The 23,471-nt window shown below is 47.0% G+C and overlaps 1 protein-coding gene across 1 annotated transcript in view; it reads left to right on the top strand.

Moving 5' to 3' along the window:
* LOC123080566 (BTB/POZ and MATH domain-containing protein 2-like) overlaps positions 1 to 23,471 on the top strand; it is a 42,266-nt gene that overhangs the window by 11,382 nt on the left and 7,413 nt on the right. The window contains exon 2 of the mRNA XM_044503498.1: positions 7,577 to 7,583. Coding sequence (XP_044359433.1) covers positions 7,577 to 7,583 — 7 coding nt within the window. The remainder of the gene's footprint in view (positions 1 to 7,576; positions 7,584 to 23,471) is intronic.

Here is a 23,471-nt window from a genome sequence, read left to right as displayed (position 1 = left end):
CTTAAAAAGAATCATACCAACTGCCTACATATAGTATGACACAACATAAATCTGTCCTATGATACCATGATTCCATCGAACGCACAATGAACTTGTTAACTAACATTTTAATATGGTTTGAAAATTGTGCAATGAAAACGGGTAAGTTAATCTTAAAGCCCATAAAAAAATTCATAAGTGAATTAACCTGCAAGATAGGTTTGGCCGTCGCACTATAGGTGATCCCCCTGGCTCGAGCATGATGGATTGGTGCAGACTCGAGCATGATGGATGGGTGCAGACTCGAGCATGGTGGATTGGTGCAGACTCGCCCTCGAGCCAGAAAAACTGCATTCAATTTCAGTAAGGACATAGATTAATGGAGGATCAAATACTCACCTCTATGCTTTTTTGGCATGGCCGACATGGAAGGAAAAGAGCATTGCTATCGAGGATCAGATATTAGCAATGTAAGCCGCAAATTCCAGGAAGAGAAGAAGAATTTAGTGGCCCCACAAAATAAATACTAATTCTTAGAGATAGTGAATTCGAATTTCTATGCAACCTACCAAATTTAACTATTTAAGCATGAGGTCACAATCAAGAAATATGATGCTAGTCAACTAAAAAGATTAAATTCAGAATTGTGAGACTATAGTGCAAATAATAAGCAGTACATGACAACTGTCAAAGCAACATCCCAATAACTTGAAAGAAAACGGGATATGTTAAAATCATGTGCGGACACCAATAACTTGAAAGGTTAAAATCATGAAATTTAACTATACATTCAGAATCTGAGACATAGTAAATAAACTGCACTAGATAGTACAGACCTCGCATTAAAAGATGGGTGTTGATCTGTAGAGTATGTTTACATTCAGTACAAAGGCTCGTGGCTTTATTTTGTCTGCATCTCTGTTAGCAAGTGCAGACCCAAGATCAAGTGTTACAGAAATAAATCGTGTTATATCAGTGCCTTCTCTAATTAAGACAATCACACCTGCAAGAACTTTAATAGGCAGCATGTTTGTTTGTGGTCACACTGAACATACAGAAACAGTAGGCATAAAAATCTCCTTTGAAAGGATAATTTACTCACTTCAATAGCTACCATCCTTAATCACAAATGAAGTACAACTGCTGCTACCTGGAAGATGGCTTTCCCATACATGAAGTACGAATGCAGACGAAGAAAGCTCCCGATGCCAGATCTTGAGGTCCCTTACTCCAGGAAAAGAAGAGGAGACATTCGGCACAACGCCACCATATCCTTTGTCTGTCTAAGATCTCTGAAGCTATGGGGAGAAGGAGTGAGATCGAGGCCTGCAAAAGTTTCCTAGGGTCAGATGGGATCAAGAAGGGAGACTGTTGGGGATATAACTATTAGGTATGACCCGCTCAGTAGGGCCGGGTTATACCTATGGCGAGTCAAGATATGAAGCCCAAGACGACACGTGAAGATGGCGGTTCAGTTAAGGGACCAAGCCCAAAGGCGACTCAAGGCCCGTAGAGATAAACCACCATATGTATGTAACTTGTGTTGTAAGGCTAGAATAGACAGAGACCGAGCCGGACACTGTTTATGAGCCGGCCGGGACTCTGAAAGCCGCTGGACATCGACCTCTGTATATAAAGGGACGACCCGGCGGCGGTTCAGGGCAAGTAACATCAGATCGAGAGCTAGGTCAAGCGATTTCGCTCCCTTGTAACCGAGACATAAGCAATCCCACTCAAAACTGGATCATAGGCTTTTACCTTCCCCGTAAGGGGCCGAACCAGTATAAACCCCATGTCCTTTGTCCCGATTAACCCCTTTAAGCTTCCTAGTTGCGATGGCTCCACGACTAAGTCCTTTCACTAGGACATCTGATGTGACAATTCCACGACAGTTGGCGCCCACCGTGGGGCCAGCGCATGGTGGATTTCAGTTCTTGAAGGGAACTTCGAAGGGCTCAAGGGATACGCTGTGGATGACCAAGAGTCGTCACGGCAAGCTCTACATTGACGATGCAGGCTGGGGCCCCGACGTTGGCTCAATTGAGTACGGGTACCGGGTCCCCTTCGGTGGAATCCATGTCTTCATCGGCAAGATCGGCGAGCCGGGCCCTGAGCCGGACATCTGCACCGACCTCGTCGAGACGGCTCAGCATGCGAGACCCGCCCGAGCTCAGCCTGCCATGAAGCGTGCCTTCGTGGGATGCATCCACGGAGGGGACCTTTCTGAAGGATCTGTGTTTGGCGGTGAGACGGCCATCTATTCTGATGGTGAGTCATCCACGGGTGAGACAAATTCATTGTATCAATTGCAAGACGGCGGACTTGGGGGCTGTTCCGATGGCAGTAGTATTCCGGACCTCCTTGAGCCGCCGAGCAGAGTTGGGATCTTCATGGCTGGCACGCAGCCCGTTCAGAACTCTACGGCTGCGGCAGTGATAACCTCCAGGTCAGCGGCAGCCGGGGTAGGAGGCCATGTGCGCCCGCTGGCTCAGGTGCTGATGGGTCTCATGGATAAGATGATAGCTCTATTAACCATCGTGGTTAACCCGGCGGATCAAGCTCAACATGATGCGGAAGTGGTGCAGCTAAAACAGGATATAGTGCAGGCTAAAGAAGACCTGGCGGCGGAAGACGTCAGGATGACCGCAGAGCGGGTGGCTCTGGACGCTCAGGCTCAGCGGATTCAGTCGCAGGCTTTCCAGCTCATGTTGGATCAGAATGCGTCAAATGAGGTCATGAGGAGGAGGTACCAGAAGACTCAATCCCGTCTGCCTCCGGTTTATGATCTTTGAAATCCCTTCCGTATACCCGGTTTAGGGCCGAGTAACCTGCCGGAGGTAAACTAGGTCGCAACACCCGAGGCTGGGACGCCGGTTCAGCCACGTGTAATGGAACCTCCTCAGATGAATACTGCTCCACCTCATTATGTACCAACAGGAGAACATGATTGCGGCGGCGACACGATTGGCGACTCTCCCGGTGGAGGGCGACTCTCCGAGAACGGTTGAAACTCGGAGGGTCAGAGAACTTCTTCAGACGGCTTTGGCGCAGCAAGAGGCATACTCGTATTGCCGAGACAGGATTCATTCAACCCCTCGCCCAAGCTGGATCCCGAGTTATAGCAGGCACATGGATTCAGCGGCCGTCTCAAGCAACACCTGGCGTCGTGACCAGCCGTGCGGGCATGACCCGGCGCGTGATGGAGCTCTTAACTTAGTTGATCAGGACAGGATACGTCAAGAGGCTGAGTGGGCGGCTCAGCAGGTGGCTGAGCAGGCGGCTCAACGGGTGGCTTACCAGTCTTTTCCAGTTTATCCGATGACTTCTATTGAGACAGGCCTGACCACTAGGACCGGAGGTGTCCCTTGTCTGGTGCCGGCTTTGAGTAACGAGCGTTTGCCCAAGGATTTCAAGGGGCCTCGAAAGGTGCCTAATTATACGGCCGACTTACAGCCTGGGGCATGGATTGAAAGCTATGAGCTACTGGAAGTCAGTGATGCTGCGATGGCCAAATACTTCACCATTATGTATGATGGGACGGCCCACACTTGGTTGAAGGGGATGCCGCCTAATTCCATCGGGTCATGGGCAGAGTTAAAGGCCTGGTTTATTCAGAACTTCAAAGATATGTGCAAGCAGCCCATGTCTATTATGGATTTGACTAATTGCAAGCAAGAGGAGGGTGAGTCCACGACCCAGTGGGTGCCGGGTCAAAGCCATAATACATTTGTCTGATAAGATGGATGCCGGTTCTGCAGTCTTAATGTTGGAGAAAAATTGCCGTTTTATGCCTCTGAAGATGAAGCTGGGGCGGCTCAAGCGCGATTGTAATGACATGGGCCAGCTGATGGCTGCTCTAGTCAAATATGCTGACTCTGATAGTACCAAGGATCCCGAGTCTGATGATGAGAAGACAGGGAAGGGAAAGAAGAACGGTAACTCCAAGGTTCCTCAGCATAACCCGACAAATCAAGGAGGTAATAATAAATGTAAGGCTAATGGTAGCTTGGAGTTTGTGGCTAACACCGATTCGTAGGGCAACAATCAACAACGTAAGGGGAGACCACCTCCTCGGTCTGGCGGGTCAAGCCCCACGCTTGATTAGTTGCTAAATAAGCCCTGTCCAAGGCACGGTACTCCACAGAAACCGGCCACTCACCTATGGAAGGACTGGACGATCATGAAGGCTTTCAAGAATTCCAACATGTTCGACGGTAATCATGGGCTAGGCGGCGGCTCGGGTGGCGGCGGCTTTCATGGCCCGGGCGGCGGTTCAAATTTCAATTTTCAAGGCTCTGAAGGTAATCAAGGTGGTTATAATCACCAATCTGGCCAGGGAGGTCAGCAGCAGCAGCAAGGTGGATATCAGAGTAATCCAAAGCAGCTGAATAGTGGTCAATATCATCTTTTTACCACCATTTTGTGCAAATGGGATCAGAAGCTTCATAAGAGGGCTGTGAACGCTGTTGAACCGGCAGTTCCTCGTTACTTGAGATGGTCTGAGAAGCCTATTCTATGGAGTAGGGAAGATCATCCTCCCCGGGTTGACAATCTGGGTCACTTGGCCTTGGTGGTGGCACCTCAGGTTGGCGGATATAAGTTCACTAAGGTGCTCATGGATGGAGGCAGTAGCATCAATATCCTTTATTATGAGACTTTTCGTTGCATGGGGTTGACCAATAAAAATCTCAAGACTTCCAACACTGTTTTTCATGGGGTTGTCCCTGGTAAGTCGGCGTACCCAGTGGGTAAGATTGAACTGGAAGTGGCCTTTGGAGATGAGGTGGTCAAAATCAAGAGCCCGTATCACGCCCTGTTTGGATGGCCGGCTTATGCCAAGTTCATGGCACGACCGTGTTATGTTTATTTGCAGCTCAAGATGCTAGGTCATAAGGGCACCATCACAGTGCATGGGAGTCAGAAGATAGCCTTGGAATGTGAGGAAGGCGATGCTGCTTACGCTGAATCTATTTGTGCGACAGAAGAGTTGAAGCTCTACAAGGGCAATGTTGACCCAGCGGACATGACGTCTTTGAAGAAGCCAACCACAGAGCATGAGCCGGTGATGAAGTTTAAGTCGGCCGATGACACCAAGCTTGTTGATTTTGTTCCAGGCAACTCGTCCAAGCAGTTCAGTATCAGTGCTAATCTGGATCCCAAATAGGAAAGCGCGCTCATTGAGTTCATCCATGAGAACAGGGACATCTTTGCATGGAAACCTTCTGACATGTCGGGTGTACCGAGAGAACTCGCTGAGCACACTCTCACTATTGATCCAAAATTTAAGCTGGTCAAGCAGTTTCTTCGGCAGTTCAATGAGGAGAGGCGTAAGGCCACTGGTGAGGAAGTGGCCCGGCTCTTGGCGGTCGGGTTCATTGTTGAAATTTTTTATCCAGAGTGGTTAGCTAACCTGGTGCTTGTGCTTAAGAAGAACGGCACGTGGCGTATGTGTGTGGATTACACGGACTTAAACAAGGCTTGCCCGGCTGATCCTTTCGCTCTCGCTCATATTGATCAAATCATTGATGCTACGGGGGGTTGTGAGTGTTTGAGCTTTTTGGATGCTTATTCTGGTTATCATCAGATCAAGATGGCAGTTAAGGACCAGGAGAAGACGGCTTTTATTACTCCGTTTGGAGCCTTCTGCTATGTGTCTATGCCTTTTGGGCTTAAGAGTGCCCAGGCGACTTATCAACGGTGTGTACAAACCTACCTTCACAATCAGATTGGGCGCAATGTTCATGATTATGTGGATGACATTGTGGTGAAGTCCAGAGAGAAGGAGACCTTGATAGATAACCTGAAGGAGACCTTTGATAATCTCCGGGTCTACAAGATGATGCTTAATCCGGCCAAGTGCGTTTTTGGTGTGCCAGCAGGCAAGCTTTTGGGTTTTCTGGTTTCTAATAGAGGCATTGAGGCTAACCCGGAGAAGATCAAGGCAATCACCTCTTTGGCTAAGCCGGTGTGTATCAATGATGTTCAACATTTGGCGGGTCATATTGCTGCTTTAAGCCGGTTCATAAGCCGGTTAGGTGAGAAGGCCATACCGCTGTATCAGATGATGAAAAAGACAGACGACTTCGTCTGGAGTGATGTTGCTAATGTTGCCTTTGAAGATTTTAAGAGACAACTAGCTGAGCCGCCGGTCCTTGCTGCTCCCATTGATAAGGAGCCATTATTGTTATATGTGACTGCTAACACACATGCTGTCAGTGTGGCCATTGTGGTGGAGCGCAAGGAGGCCGGCAAGGAACATCCGGTTCAACGGTTGGTTTATTACATCAGTGAGGTGCTTATTGAATCCAAGCAAAGGTATCCACGTTGGCAGAAGCTCGTTTATGGGGTGTTTATGGCAAGTCGGAAGCTTAAGCAATATTTGCTAGGTCATCCCATCACTGTGGTCAGTTCTGCTCCTTTAGGAGATATCATTCAAAACAGAGAAGCCACAGGACGAGTCGCCAAGTGGGCCATTAAACTTGGGCCTCATGGTTTAAAGTATGTGCCACTCACTGCTATCAAGTCTCAAGCACTGGTGGACTTCATCAATGACTGGACAAAGCTGCAGATTCCTGAAGAGAAGCCAGACAACACATATTGGACTATTCATTTTTATGGGTCCAGGCAATTGGAGGGCTCGGGGGCTGGAGTTGTTTTAGCTTCCCCTCGAGGTGACAAATTTTGTTATGTGCTACGGTTGATGTTTCCCTGTACTAACAATGCAGCTGAGTATGAGGCCTTGCTCCATGGTCTTCGGATGGCTAAGGAGATGAGCTTAAGCCGGGTAAGGTGCTTTGGTGACTCAGATCTATTGGCTCAACAAGTATCAGGCAAGTGGGATTCCAAGGATCCTCTCATGGCGGCTTATCACCGTGAAGTTGATGTCATTGCTGGACATTTCAAGGGTTACCAAGTGGAGCACATTGATCGTAGAAAGAACGAGGCGGCTGATGCCTTAAGCCGGCTGGGGTCTCACCGTAAGCCGGTGCCGCCTAACACTTTCTTGAATATTCTACATAACCCTTTTGTCAAGTTACGTACAGAGGAAGACTTGGTTGTTCCTGACCCGGAAGCACAATTGGTGGCGGCTCTTCATGTCATCCCAGATTGGACAGTACCATACTTGTCTTACATGACCCAGGGCGAGTTGCCTGAGGATGAAACCTTGGCCAGGCAGATAACCCAGTGGTCTAAGTCAATGACAATTGCCAATGGCGAGTTGCATTATCGCAGTGTCACTGGGGCGTTTCAGCGTTGTGTTTCTCCTGAGGAAGGTCAAGAAATTCTTCGTGAGTTTCATGAAGGAGATTGTGGCCATCATGTCGGGTCAAAGTCCCTTGTGGCCAAGGCTTTCCGTCATGGATTTTATTGGCTGACGACTCACGCTGATGCAGAGGATCTGGTCAGTAAATGTGACGGTTGTCAGAAGTTCTCGAGACGTGCTCATGTGTCGTCTCAAGAGTTGAGGATGATTCCAATTACTTGGCTGTTTGTAGTCTGGGGGCTTGACATGGTTGGGCCTTTCAAGAGGTCCAAAGATAAAAAGACCCACCTCTTGGTGGCGGTTGATAAGTTCACAAAGTGGGTTGAGGCAGAGCCAGTTAGTAAGTGTGACGCAGCCACGACAGTTCAATTCATGAAGAAGGTGATATTTCACTTTGGCTTTCCACACAACATTATAACTGACAATGGTACTAATCTGTCTAAAGGCGCCATGGAAGGGTTTTGTCAACGTGAGCATATTCGGCTTGATGTTTCATCAGTGGCTCATCCCCAATCCAATGGTCAAGCTAAAAGATCCAATCAGGAAATTTTGAAAGGAATCAAGCCCCGGCTGTTGGTTCCTTTGCAATGGACACCGGGTTGTTGGGTCGAGGAGTTACCCTCTGTAATATGGAGCATCAATACTACTCCTAACAGGTCTATGGGTTATACGCCTTTCTTCATGGTTTACGGAGCCGAGGCGGTTCTCCCTAGTGACATCCGTCATGACTCGCCCTGCGTGGCGGCTTATGTTGAGGCTAATAATGAACAAGCGCGTCAGGATGCACTTGACCTATTAGATGAAAAGCGTGACCTGGCAGCAGCTCGATCGGCGATTTACCAGCAGGACCTGCATCGTTATCACAGCCGCCGGGTTAAGTCCATAACCTTTCAAGAAGGTGATTTGGTGCTCCGGCTCATCCAGGATCAAACTGATGCGCATAACATATCCCCACCTTGGGAAGGGCCCTTTGTGGTCAGCAAGAACTTAAACAATGGGTCATACTACCTTATTGATGTTCGAGAGCACAAAGACTCACGTAATTCGGAGGAGGAGACCCGCCGGCCGTGGAATATCGCTCATCTGCGGCATTACTACACTTGAGCCACCGAGTCTCATGATGTACATATTTTGACGATGTACATATTATGATAAGCAATAAAGCAGGACCTCTGTCCTTTTCATCCTCAATGATCATATGTCTTCATCATTGTCATTTCACATGACCAATTGGGGGCTGGTCGTATTCGAATCTAGCCTAACCCTCTTGGTCCCGCTCATGATCGTATTCGAATCTAGCCGTTAAACCTCATGATCATTAGGGGGCTTCCTGTTCAAACATAGGTCGTATTCGAACCAAAGAGAACATAGCTGTCGGTACCCTCTTGATCGGCACAATGCCAAGCTCACCAGGGGGATTCTTGATCATAGCTTAACCCCTTTTGGGTCCGACTTTGATCGTATTCGAATTAGAGTCGTTAAAAAACTCTCAAGGTCATTAGGGGGCTTTTGGTTCAAACATAGGTCATACTCGAACCAAAGAGAACATAGTTGTCTGTACCCTCTTGATCGGCGCAACGCCAAAGCCACTGGGGGCTACATGATCGTATTCAAATCCTAGCTTAATCCCTTTGGAATGGTTTACTGATCGTATTCGAATTAGAATCCTCAATTTTTTCTTTTTATCTGGTTTAAGTTTTTTGAAAACAATTTTTGGATTTTTTCTTGAGACTTTTTTGTTCAGATCTAAGTTTAAGTGTGGTTTAAATTTAACCCGGCTTGGCTTTGGACGATAAGTCGCCAGCATATGATAATCATCATACATTTTGGAAGTATTGGCTTCTAAGGATTGGGTTATCACCCTTACTGTTCAGGTTACATAAACCGGCAGTGCAAACTCAAAATCACAGGTATGATATTATAGTTGTGTCTCCAAGATATAATTCATAATAGGCTTATCTGTGACTCCTTTTTCCATATTAATGGTTATATATAAAGATACTATGACCCGCCCTGCGATAAGCCGCCAAGGGTTCTTGTGATCTCTTTTTGTGTGCAGGACAGTTGAAAGGTTTTCTTTGGCATAAGGAAACAGCTGATAAGTGTAATATGGGTGAATATAAGATGGCGGCTTAACATTGTTGAGCACCAAAACATGCATGATGGCACGACAAAACAAAGTTATTTCTACCCTATTACATGACTCCACAAGTCCAAATGATTAAAATTGTTTTTTCAGCAGACCACAGATATGAGCCGCCCGGCGGATCAATTCTCTTGTTGACCTAAAGCTTCCGGGTCAGCCGTCTCCGCTTCTTCGCCCTGTTCCCTGTCCTGGAAGGTTGATGATGACCAGTCAATGCCATTCAAAGCTTCAAATTCAGCTTCATCGTCAATTAGTCCGGCCGGGTCAACTTCAGGGGCGAAGGTATGCTTACGGATTGGTGGAATTAGGCTGATCACTTTATAATGCGGTGTTGGAATCCTCCGGTTCTCCGCGTCATAGCCTGGCTGGTACTTGGCGAGACCTGCTTCATCAGCTATCAGGGTAGCCACGGGGCGTATCTCCTTCACACAAGTGGCGAAGTCTTCCTGTTCAAAAGGAGTGCCATCCTCCTTAAGGCTTGGATAACCAATGGCGATGTCGGCCGGGTCTAATTCTGGTAGCCAAGCTTTGGCCCGGCTTAAGGCAGCCATGGCTCCGGCTCTTGCAGATGATCGCCTTAGTTCATTGAACCACTGGGGCAGCACAGAAAGCTTCCTTAGTACATCCACCAAGAGTGTGGGAACTTCATTTGACAGGGCCACTGTGGTTAAGGCACGCTGAGATCCGGTGTAGAGTTATTCCACCAGCATGTAAACCACCATCAGCTTTATCAGCATGTCTTGGTAAAGATTTGAACTCCTGGGGCCTGCATCACAATGTCAGGTGAGTAAATGATAGTTTATATGCTCATTAGAAAGATTCAAGTATTTAACACTTGTAGGGTGACTTACCAAAGATTGCTGAGACCATCTGAGATACATGGCGTTTTAAGCCGAATAATTCGACGGTCGCCTCTTCAAGAGCTGCCTCTGCCTTTTTAGCTTGATTGATCAAAGCAATCTTTTCTTCATCCCAGGCCCTTTTCTCCATTTCAAAGTCTTTTTCAGTTTCTCTTGTTCAGATACACTAAATTCAAATTTGGAGTTGGCCCTTTGGGTTTCCGTCTCTTGTTCTTCCAGGCGGTTCTTCAAGTCAGACACTTCTGATTGAAATTGAGTGGTGGTGGCCTGTATAAATACCGGGTCAAAATCATGACTGTTATCATACAATATTAAGTCCCAAGCCTTTTGCAAGCAACAACGCTTGGCACTTGGGGGCTACTGTCTACCGAAGAATTTTACCTAAGTGGTGGTTCATAAGAGTAAGTCCCAAGCACCTTGCAAGCAAGAGTACTTGGCACTTGGGGGCTAATGAATATTGCTGTTAAAATTTTAAAAGTATTTTATTCTATACAAGCATGTGAAGGACCGTCTCAAACATGCTGCTTAAACCGGCCCTTGGGGACTACGGAGTAAGCCGGATTTCTTACATGTTTTGTCCAAATATATCACTAATGTTCATAAGTTTGTTTCTAAGTCTACAACATATTCATCATAAGCAATAGACTTGCGGGCTGGCATAAGCAAGGATAATTCAGTGAAGGGAAGAATTTATACCTCAAATTTCTGGTGCATTTGCTTCACCATGTCAACTTCGACGTCGGCTACTATGTACTTGGCTAAGTTAGCCAGAGAAAACTTCCCCAATACTCATGTGAGTATAACCAGCAACACCAAACCTGACCTTGCAGCATTCCAGGTGCTCCTCCTTGGCAGAACACTTGGCCAGCACAGTAGGTCTTCCAGGCTCAATATAGCCGGTCTTGGTAATCTCAACATCAGTGTCTTGGGGATTGTCCGTCTTGGCTGGGCTAGAAACTTCAGAGTTTTCAGAGCCATCGGCGGCTTGCTCGGCAGGCGGGTCAGCGGTCGGCGTTGCGTGCCATGAGCTAGTTCAGGTGGCAGCTCATGAGCAGAGGCCTCAGGCGCGGCCGTCCCAAGTTTCGGCTCGTTAAAGATCGGCTCTTCGGCCGGCTTGTTCTTCTTCACCTTCTTGCTAGGCTTTGCTTTTCCGATGCATAAAGTCAAAAGATCAGTACAAATATAAAGAATTGAAATGAATACAGGATAAGTCAATCATCATTACCCTAGAGCGGTCTTGAAAGGTGGCAAATTGGACTGCATTGAGTCGCCGGAGGAAGGTGAAGTTTCTTGATAATTCGAGTCAGAAGAGTTGAGTGCTTGACGAGTGAGACCCGCCAAAGGATAAAAGGGATTTAAATCGGAGGTGACCTCTTTCCGGTGCTTCCTTGGGGTATTTGGTAAGCCGGAGGAGAGTTCCGCGTCTTTGTTGGTTTAGGTCTGCCTCCGGCTCTCATGAATCTGTCGCTTCAAAAGAAATTAAGGATCTTGATAAGTTAAGGGATGTGAAAATCTTACTTTCCGGGTTACTCTTCGGATTTTTTTATCTTGGAAAAGGCTCTGAGTCGGAGGAAATAATAGTTACCTCTTCATCTACCCCATGACTCGTTCCCGTGTCATCTTGATCATAATCGGTATCAATAAGGTGATTAAAGAATGAGCCAAGAGAGTCAAGGGCTGCCTCTGACTCAGAAGAGTCCTCCAGTTGAAACTGCTCAGAAGTGCTGGACTTCTTTCCTCTTTTCTTCGCGGCTTCTTTCTTGTCAGCTCTTTTGGCCTTCCTGGCTCTTTTTGCGGCCTCATGATCATATTTTGCCTTCCAAAATCTATCATCAGCCTGTGAAAATCAGCTAAGGTTGAGTACAGACAAACATCAAGATTAATTATTCAGATTGGCGGCTTACCACTGGAGCCGAGTTGGAAATATGCCCCAGATTATTGACTCTAGTGCAAGTGGGAGACTGTTGGAAATATGCCCTAGATGCAATAATAAAAGGATTATTATTATATTTCCTTGTTCATGATAATTGTCTATTATTCATGCTATAATTGTGTTATCCAGAAATCGTAATACATGTGTGAATACATAGACCACAACATGTCCCTAGTGAGCCTCTAGTTGACTAGCTCCTTGATTAACTGATAGTCATGGTTTCCTGACTATGGACATTAGATGTCGTTGATAACGGGATCACATCATTAGGAGAATGATGTGATGGACAAGACCCAATCCTAAGCATAGCACAAGATTGTGTAGTTCGTTTGCTAGAGCTTTTCCAATGTCAAGTATCATTTCCTTAGACCATGAGATCGTGTAACTCCTGCATACCATAGGAGTGCTTTGGGTGTACCAAACGTCACAACGTAACTGGGTGACTATAAAGGTATACTACGGGTATCCCCGAAAGTATCTGTTGGGTTGACACGGATCGAGACTGGGATTTGTCACTCTGTATGACGGAGAGGTATCTCTGGGCCCACTCGGTAATGCATCATCATAATGAGCTCAATGTGACCAAGTGTTTGGTCATGGGATCATGCATTACGGTACGAGTAAATGACTTGCCGGTAACAAGATTGAACGAGGTATTGGGATACCGACGATCGAATCTCGGGCAAGTAACATACCGATTGACAAAGGGAATTGTATACGGGATTACTCGAATTCTCAACATCGTGGTTCATCCAATGAGATCATCGTGGAACATGTGGGAGCTGACATGGGTATCTAGATCCCGCTATTGGTTATTGGCCGGAGAGCTGTCTCGGTCATGTCTACGTGATTCCCGAACCCGTAGGGTCTACACACTTAAGGTTCGGTGATGCTAGGGTTGTAGAGATATTAGTATGCGGTAACCCGAGAGTTGTTCGGAGTCCCGTATGAGATCTCGGACGTCACGAGGAGTTCCGGAATGGTCCGGAGGTGAAGAATTGTATATAGGAAGTCCAGTTTCGGCCACCGGGAAAGTTTCGGGGGGTCACCGGTATTGTACCAGGACCACCGGAAGGGTCCCAGGGGACCACCGGGTGGGGCCACCTATCCCGGAGGGCAACGTGGGCTAAAGAGGGAAGGGAACCAGCCCTGGTGGGCTGGTGCGCCCCCCTTGGGCCTCCCCTGCGCCTAGGGTTGGAAACCCTAGGGGTGGGGGGGCGCCCCACTTGACTTGGGGGGCAAGTCCCCCCCTAGGCTACCGCCCCCCCTTGAGATGGGATCTCTAGGGGTCGGAGCACCCCCTAGGCCCCCTATATAAAGAGGGGCTGTCAGGACCCCGACTCAGTGCCACACCGATCTAGCATGTAACACCTCGTATCACTTTGCGGCCTCACGCACGGTATTCCCACGGGTGTCGCCTTACCAGGCCCGAGACCGTTTGCGCCTTTTGGCACACGTATATGATAGTGTCGCTAGCATCCATATGACAAGGAGCCCGGGCTGACATGGCTAGTCGTGAACCATAGTGGCACTAACTTACAGGGACAGGCATACATGACCCAGCAACGAGCGTGTCGGTCATCAGCGAGTGAATCCGGGCTGTAGCAGCTGGGCTAGCAGGACTCCGGTAAACCGGGCTGTAGCAGGCTAACAGGACTCCGGTGGACACCGCGTGACATTTCCCTGAAGGGACAGACACAGGAACGAAGAAGGACACATGCCGACCATCCTAAGTGTTCCGGAGTAGTAGCAAGCTACCATGGCTCAGTGAAAGCACTAGGAGACATTTCCCGGTAAGTGAGGCTACCAAGGATAAACAACTAGGTTGTCAGATCCCACACATACCAAGCATTTCAATAACATACACACAATATGCTCGATATGTGCAAATACAACATGGCATCACAACATGACTCTACGACTCAAGTATTTTATTCAATAGGCTCCGAGGAGCGAGATATTACAAACTTGGGTCTCATGACCCAACATTCAGAGCATACAAGTCAAAGCACAAGCGGAAGCTGAACATGTCTGAGTACAGACATCTAGAAATGAAAAAGGCTGGGAAGCCTGACTATCTAACAGATCCTGCCGAGGGCACAAGATCGTAGCTGAGGTATCAAGCTAAACATCGAAGTCCACGTGGAACTACTAGCGAGACTGAAGTCTCTCTGCAAAAACATAAATTAAGCAACGTGAGTACAAATGTACCCAGCAAGACTTACATCAGAACTAACTACATATGCACCATTATCAACAAAGGGGGTGGTGGGGTTTAACTACAGCAAGCCATCTTTGACTCAGTGGCTACCCTGAACTACGACTACAAGTAACTCTTTTGAGGTGCCGCACACGAGTCCACATATTCACCATATCAATACACCACTATGGATCCGCTCCCGTCTCCCTACGAGAACGCCATCCATAGCACTCATGCTTATCTTGCGTATTTTAGAGTATCCACTTTCACTTGTCTATGAACTGTACAGACAACCAAGAACTCCTTTACCGCGGACACGGCTATTCGAATAGATCATATTAACCCTATAGGGGTGTACTTCTTCACACACGCTCTCACCACTTATCGCCGTTTACACGACATGTACTCGGCAACCTTCAAGCGGAAGCCCAGCGAGGGTGTCGGCCATGACCTGACTAACCACACAAGTCTCTTGTCCAGGTTTATCGCCTATTCGGGTTCCATCCGCAAGGAGATCCAGCCGGGGTGTCGCTCACGGCCCCAAACGATGTGTGCAGGGTTCCCAAGCCCACCTCGACGGGTGGATCTACGCTTGGTACACCGTGCCACTGTGCCTAGTCTGTCCCAAGCCCACCTGTACCGGGTGCCACTTGGTAGACTACTAACACTACCTACAAACACCAGAAACTAGTTGCAACTCCTGGACAAAGATTAGGTTGATTAATAAGTCGAGAGGGGCACTTAAGCATTCCAATGTATGGTAGTAGCTATTCATGGATCACAAACACAGAACTCAGTTCCTGAGGACGGCTGCAATGAGACAACCCACCATGTACTCCTACATGGCCTCTCACCGCTACCTTTACCAAATCGCATTCACACACTTAGACCACACACAGTAGGACTTGTTCACACACCTCCAATTCATCCTCGATGAATCAGACCTGACTCAACTCTAAGCAGTAGCAGGCATGACAAACAAGCATGAATGAGTAGGCACATCAGGGCTCAAACAACTCCTACTCATGCTAGTGGGTTTCGTCTATTTACTGTGGCAATGACAGGTCATGCAAAGGAAAGGGGTTCAACTACCGCAACATGTAATAGTTGAATCGTTGTTGTCCTAATGCAGTAAAAGAGAGCAGGAGGGAGCGAGTGGGATTGTATCAGAATGAACAAGGGGGGTTTGCTTGCCTGGCACTTCTGAAGATAGCATTGAGTCTTCATCAGTGTTAACGATCACAACATCAGAACATCGTCTACCGAGAGGGGACAAGCACCGACAAACAAAGAAGAAACACAATCAATGCAATGCACAATATGATGCATGATCATGACATGGCAATATGCTGTGGTTTGGGCTAATGCAACTAGCAGCAAGTTAAATGGAGTTGGTTTGAACCCTAGGTTCAAATTTAAGCTCCATATGTGGATATTCATATGCCATTTATTTGATTTGCCCTAACATGCATGAAAATGGTACAGATGGATAGATTGGATTTTTCTGATCATTTTTCATATATAACTTATTTCATTTGGAGTTGCGGTTGATTTTATATGAATTTTAGAAATTTTAGGTATTTTCTAGAATTTCTGAATTATTTTAAATACAGAAATTGTTTACTGCGTCAGCATGACAACAACATGACGTCAGCAGGTCAACGGGGCTAGTCCAGGTCAAACCTGACGCGTGGGGTCCACACGTCACTGATTAACTAACTAATCTAACTTAATTAGTGTTAAACTACTACTAACTAAAAATGTCAGTGGAGTTAATTAACCTTAATTAAAAACTAAACTAAGATTAGCTGGGGCCTAGGCCCACTTGTCAGCGACCCATGGGAGGTCAAACCCCTGGTCAACAGGGCCTAACCAGCCGGCGGCTTGTCGCCGGTGGCAACAGGCGCGACGGAGGGCTCGGGGTCGCTCTCCCGAAGCCCAAACGAGCGGCGGAGGGCACCCGCGGGGAGCTGGAGCTCTCCCGCATCCAGTGCAGCAAGAGGCAGCAGCTGGGGTGGACGGAGTTGAGCGCGGCAAGGTCATCCGCGGCGGCCGGAATTCGGCCGGGTGCGGGGACGCAGCTGCGGTGCGCTGGGAAAGCAACTGGTGGTGGCGTTGGCTTCCTGCGGAGCTTCTGAGCATGGTGACACGCGCAGGTGCGGGCTGTGGTGGCTTAGACCACGGTGGCGCCATGGCCGGAGGCGGAGGGCTCTCGGGCTCGATGGGAACGACGACTATGCGGCGCAATCGAGCAAGGGGAGAGAGGGGGACGAAGGAGGAGCTCACGGTGGGTCAGACGAGCGGCTCGGTGGCCTCGGGGGAGGCTTGGAAGTGATGGGCGACGATGGTGATCTTCGGCGGCCATGTAGAGAAGAAGAGCTCGATGACGAGGCTTCAAGGCGTCCGGGGTCGTGTGGTTCGGCGTAGAGGTGCGCGGCAGTGAGGTGGAGCTCGTGAGCGGGATGGCTGGCCGTGGGGAGGTCGGCGGTAGCGGCGAATGGCGACGGTGGCGGCGGCTCCGTTCGGTGGTGAGAGAGAGGGGTCCAAGGGAGAGGATGAGGGTGAGGGAGAGAGCAGAGAGTGAGGGGAAAGTGAGAGGGGGGCCTCGGGCATCTCCAGACGCGGATTAGGACGAATGAGAGGCCTCCAGCGCGAAGTAGGAGGTGGCCGGCGTTGATGCGTGTGCGTCCAGCACGCAGCTGCTTCACGGCGAGGGGAAGGAAGACGAGTGGCAGCTGGGCTGCACAGTAACGGGCCGCGCAGGTGGGCTGGTATCCCTGGTGGGCCTCAAGGTAAGTCCAGGTAAGGTTGCTCTGTTTTATTTCCTGTTTTCTATTTTCTGTAAAATTTAGGGCTTTTCTAAAAATACTAAAATGTTTCCAAAAAATCTGCAAATAATTGTGGGCTCTGTTGGGATTATTCCTAACAGCCCACACTTAAGTTCAGAATTGATTGAGCACATTAAATAATATATAGCATTTAAATGCCCAATTGCAAATACTATATGATTTAATTCAGTGACCAAATATGTCATGGAAAAATGTGCAACACCTCTGATTACTGTTTATAGTATTAACCAGAAATGATGAACATTTTTGAAAGCCATTTGGACTTACTGAGAATATTTTAGGTGAACCTAGTGAATTCCTTTTTATGCTAGGGTTTGAACATCCCCCATTTCAAGTTCATTTGGAAATTAAACATGATGCACACATGAAGGGCTAGCCTACTACATACCAGGACTAGGGATGTGACAGGGGGGGGAGGGAGGGCAGCCGCACCCTAGTCCCTGGCGCCTCCCTCTCCCCCCGTACCACCTCTCCTTCTCGCTGTGCTTGGTGAAGCCCTGCCGAGATCGCCGCTGCTTCCACCACCACGCCGTCGTGCTGCTGGATCTCCATCAACCTCTCCTTCCCCCTTGCTGGATCAATAAGGAGGAGACGTCTTCCCCAACCATACGTGTGTTGAACGCGGAGGTGTTGTCCGTTCAGCACTAGGATCTTCGGTGATTTGGATCACGACGAGTACGACTCCCTCAACCCCATTCTCTTGAACACTTCCGCTCGCGATCTACAAGGGTATGTAGATGCACTCCTCTCTCTCGTTGCTAGATGACTCCATAGATTGATCTTGGTGAAGCGTATAATTTTTTTTATTTTCTGCAACGTTGCCCAACAGTGGTATCAGAGCTAGGTCTATGCGTAGTTTCTTTGCACGAGTAGAACACAAATTTATTGTGGGCGTAGATGTTCTCAATTTTCTTGCCACTACTAGTCTTATCTTGTTTCGGCGGCATCGTAGGATGAAGCGGCCCAGACCGACCTTACAGTACGCTTACGTGAGACAGGTTCCACCGACTGACATGCACTACTTGCATAAGGTGGCTAGCGGGTGTCTGTCTCTCCCACTTTAGTCGGATCGGATTCGATGAAAAGGGTCCTTACGAAGGGTAAATAGAAATTGGCATATCACGTTGTGGCTTTCACGTAGGTAAGAAACGTTCTTGCTAGAACCCTATTGCAGCCACGTAAAAAACATGCAACAACAATTAGAGGACGTCTAACTTGTTTTTGCAGCATATGCCTTGTGATGTGATATGGCCAAAAGTTGTGATGAATGATATATATGTGATGTATGAGATCATGTTCTTGTAATAGGAATCACGACTTGCATGTCGATGAGTATGACAACTGGCAGGAGCCATAGGAGTTGTCTTAATTATAGTATGAATTGCGTGTCAATGATTAAATGCCATGTAATTACTTTACTTTATTGCTAAACCATTAGCCACAGTAGTAGAAGTAATAGTTGGCGAGCAACTTCATGGAAACACGATGATGGAGATCATGGTGTCATGCCGGTGACGAAGATGATCATGGCGCCCCGAAGATGGAGATCAAAGGAGCTATATGATATTGGCCATATCATGTCACTATATGATTGCATGTGATGTTTATCATGTTTTTGCATCTTATTTGCTTAGAACAACGGTAGTACGTAAGATGATCCCTCATAATAATTTCAAGAAAGTGTTCCCCCTAACTGTGCGCCGTTGCGAAAGTTCGTTGTTTCGAAGCACCACGTGATGATCGGGTGTGATAGATTCTAACGTTCACATACAACGGGTGTAAGACAGATTTACACATGCATAAACACTTAGGTTAACTTGACGAGCCTAGCATGTACAGACATGGCCTCGGAACACAAGAGACCGAAAGGTCGAACATGAGTCGTATGGAAGATACGACCAACATGGAGATGTTCACCGATGATGACTAGTCCGTCTCACGTGATGATCGGACACGGCCTAGTTGACTCAGATCATGTATCACTTAAATGACTAGAGGGATGTCTAATCTGAGTGGGAGTTCATTAAATAATTTGATTAGGTGAACTTAATTATCATGAACTTAGTCTAAAAACCTTTGCAAAATGTCTTGTAGATCAAATGGACAACGCTCATGTCAACCTCAACTTCAACGCGTTCCTAGAGAAAACCAAGCTGAAAGATGATGGTAGCAACTATACGGACTGGGTCCGGAACCTGAGGATCATCCTCATAGCTGCCAAGAAAGCATATGTCCTAGAAGCACCGCTAGGTGAAGCACCCATCCCAGAGAACCAAGACGTTATGAACGCTTGGCAGTCACGTGCTGATGATTACTCCCTCGTTTAGTGCGGCATGCTTTACATCTTAGAACCGGGGCTCCAAAAGCGTTTTGAGAAACACGGAGCATATGAGATGTTCGAAGAGCTGAAAATGATTTTCCAAGTTCATGACCGGGTCGAGAGATATGAAGTCTCCGACAAGTTCTATAGTTGTAAGATGGAGGACAATAGTTCTGTCAGTGAGCACATACTCAAAATGTCTGGGTTGCACAACCGCTTGTCCCAGCTGGACTTTAACCTCCCGGACGAGGCGGTCATAAACAGAATCCTTCAGTCGCTCCCACCTAGCTACAAGAGCTTTGTGATGAACTACAATATGCAGGGGGTGGTGAAAACTATTCCTGAAGTATTTTCGATGCTGAAATCAGCGGAGGTGGAAATCAAAAAGGAACATCAAGTGTTGATGGTCAATAAAACGACTAGTTTCAAGAAAGGCAAGGGTAAGAAGAACTTCAAGAAGGACGGCAAGGGAGTTGCCGCGCCCGGTAAGCCAGTTGCCGGGAAGAAGCCAAAGAATGGACCCAAGCCTGAGACTGAGTGCTTTTATTGCAAAGGGAAGGGTCACTGGAAGCGGAACTGCCCCAAATACTTAGCGGACAAGAAGGCCGGCAACACTAAAGGTATATGTGATATACATGTAATTGATGTGTACCTTACCAGTACTCGTAGTAGCTCCTGGGTATTTTATACCGGTGCCGTTGCTCATATTTGTAACTCAAAGCAGGAGCTGCGGAATAAGCGGAGACTGGCGAAGGACGAGGTGACGATGCGCGTCGGGAATGGTTCCAAGGTCGATGTGATCGCCGTCGGCACGCTACCTGTACATTTACCTACGGGGTTAGTTTTAAACCTCAATAATTGTTATTTAGTGCCAGCTTTGAGCATGAACATTGTATCTGGATCTCGTTTAATACGAGATGGCTACTCATTTAAATCCGAGAATAATGGTTGTTCTATTTATATGAGAGATATGTTTTATGGTCATGCCCCGCTGGTCAATGTTTTATTCTTAATGAATCTCGAATGTGATGTTACACATATTCATAGTGTGAATACCAAAAGATGTAAGATTGATAATGATAGTCCCACATACCTGTGGCACTGCCACCTTGGTCACATTGGCGTCAAACGCATGAAGAAGCTCCATACAGATGGAATTTTGGAATCTCTTGATTTCGAATCATTTGACACGTGCGAACCATGCCTCATGGGTAAAATGACCAAGACTCCGTTCTCCGGAACAATGGAGCGAGCAACCAACTTATTGGAAATTATACATACTGATGTGTGCGGTCCAATGAGCGTTGAGGCTCGTGGTGGCTATTGTTATGTTCTCACTCTCACTGATGACTTAAGTAGATATGGGTATGTCTACTTGATGAAACACAAGTCTGAGACCTTTGAAAGGTTCAAGGAATTTCAGAATGAGGTAGAAAATCAACGTGACCGAAAAATAAAGTTCTTATGATCAGATCGTGGAGGAGAATATTTAAGTCACGAATTTGGTACGCACTTAAGGAAATGTGGAATCGTTTCACAACTCATGCCGCCTGGAACACCTCAGCGTAACGGTATGTCCGAACATCGTAATTGCACTTTATTGGATATGGTGCGGTCTATGATGTCTCTTACCGATTTACCGCTATCATTTTGGGGATACGCTTTAGAGACAGCTACATTCACTTTAAATAGGGTACCGTCTAAATCCGTTGAGACGACACCGTATGAATTATGGTTTGGGAAGAAACCTAAGCTGTCGTTTCTAAAAGTTTGGGGATGCGATGCTTATGTCAAGAAACTTCAACCTGAAAAGCTCGAACCCAAGTCGGAAAAATGCGTCTTCATAGGATACCCTAAGGAAACCATTGGGTATAGCTTATACCTTAGATCCGAAGGCAAGATCTTTGTTGCCAAGAACGGGTCCTTTCTGGAGAAAGAGTTTCTCTCAAAAGAAGTAAGTGGGAGGAAAGTGGAACTTGATGAAGTACTACCTCTTGAACCGGTAAGTAGCGCAGCTCAGGAAGATGTTCCTGTGGTGCCTACACCGACTGGAGAGGAAATTAATGATGATGATCAAGGTACTTCGGATCAAGTTACTACTAAACTTCGTAGGTCTACAAGGACACGTTCCACACCAGAGTGGTATGGCAACCCTGTCCTGGAAATCATGTTGTTAGACAACGGTGAACCTTCGAACTATGAAGAAGCGATGGCGGGCCCAGATTCCAACAAATGGCTTGAAGCCATCCAATCTGAGATAGGATCCATGTATGAAAACAAAGTATGGACTTTGACAGACTTGCCAGATATCGGCGAGCGATAGAAAACAAATGGATCTTTAAGAAGAAGACGGACGCGGATGGTAATGTTACCATCTATAAAGTTCGACTTGTTGGTAAGGGTTATCGACAAGTTCAAGGGGTTGACTACGATGAGACTTTCTCTCCCGTAGCGAAGCTGAAGTCCGTCCGAATCTTGTTAGCAATTGCCGCATACTATGATTATGAGATATGGCAAGTGGACGTCAAAACGGCATTCCTTAACGGCTATCTTAAGGAAGAACTGTATATGATGCAGCCGGAAGGTTTTGTCGATCCTGAGAATGCTAACAAGGTATGCAAACTCCAGCGATCCATTTATGGGTTGGTGCAAGCATCTCGGAGTTGGAACATTCGCTTTGATGAGATGATCAAAGCGTTTGGGTTTATGCAGACTTATGGAGAAGCCTGCGTTTACAAGAAAGTGAGTGGGAGCTCTGTAGCATTTCTCATATTATATGTAGATGACATACTTTTGATGGGAAATGATATAGAACTTTTGAACAGCATTAAGGCCTACTTGAATAAGTGTTTTTCAATGAAGGACCTTGGAGAAGCTGCTTACATATTAGGCATCAAGATCTATAGGGATAGATCGAGACGCCTCATAGGTCTTTCACAAAGCACATACCTTGATAAGATATTGAAGAAGTTCAATATGGATCAGTCCAAGAAGGGGTTCTTGCCTGTGTTGCAAGGTGTGAAATTGAGCTCGGCTCAATGCCCGACCACGGCAGAAGATAGAGAAAATATAAGTGTCATCCCCTATGCCTCGGCTATAGGGTCTATTATGTATGCCATGCTGTGTACCAAACCTGATGTAAACCTTGCCGTAAGTTTGGTAGGTAGGTACCAAAGTAATCCCGGCATGGAACACTGGACAACGGTCAAGAATATCCTGAAGTACCTGAAAAGGACTAAGGACATGTTTCTCGTTTATGGACGTGACGAAGAGCTCATCATAAAGGGTTACGTCGACGCTAGCTTCGACACAGATCTAGATGACTCTTAGTCACAAACTGGATACGTGTATGTTTTGAATGGTGGGGCAGTAAGCTGGTGCAGTTGCAAGCAGAGCGCCGTGCTGGGATCTACATGTGAAGCGGAGTACATGGCAGCCTTGGAGGTAGCGCATGAAGCAATATGGATGAAGGAGTTCATCACCGACCTAGGAGTCATACCCAATGCGTCGGGGCCGATCACTCTCTTCTGTGACAACACTAGAGCTATTGCCCTTGCCTAGGAGACCAGGTTTCACAAGAAGACCAGGCACATCAAGCGTCGCTTCAACTCCATTGGTGAAAATGTTCAAGATGGAGACATAGATATTTGCAAAGTGCATACGGATCTGAATGTCGCAGATCCGTTGACTAAACCTCTTTCGCGAGCAAAACATGATCAACACCAGAACTCTATGGGTGTTCGATTCATCACAATGTAACTAGATTATTGACTCTAGTGCAAGTGGGAGACTGTTGGAAATATGCCCTAGATGCAATAATAAAAGGATTATTATTATATTTCCTTGTTCATGATAATTGTCTATTATTCATGCTATAATTGTGTTATCCGGAAATCGTAATACATGTGTGAATACATAGA

This window comes from Triticum aestivum, chromosome 1B, assembly GCF_018294505.1.
Source record: "Triticum aestivum cultivar Chinese Spring chromosome 1B, IWGSC CS RefSeq v2.1, whole genome shotgun sequence".
Taxonomy (NCBI): domain Eukaryota; kingdom Viridiplantae; phylum Streptophyta; class Magnoliopsida; order Poales; family Poaceae; genus Triticum; species Triticum aestivum.
Note: the sequence above shows the minus strand (reverse complement) of the source record. Positions and strands in the feature narration are given on the sequence as shown.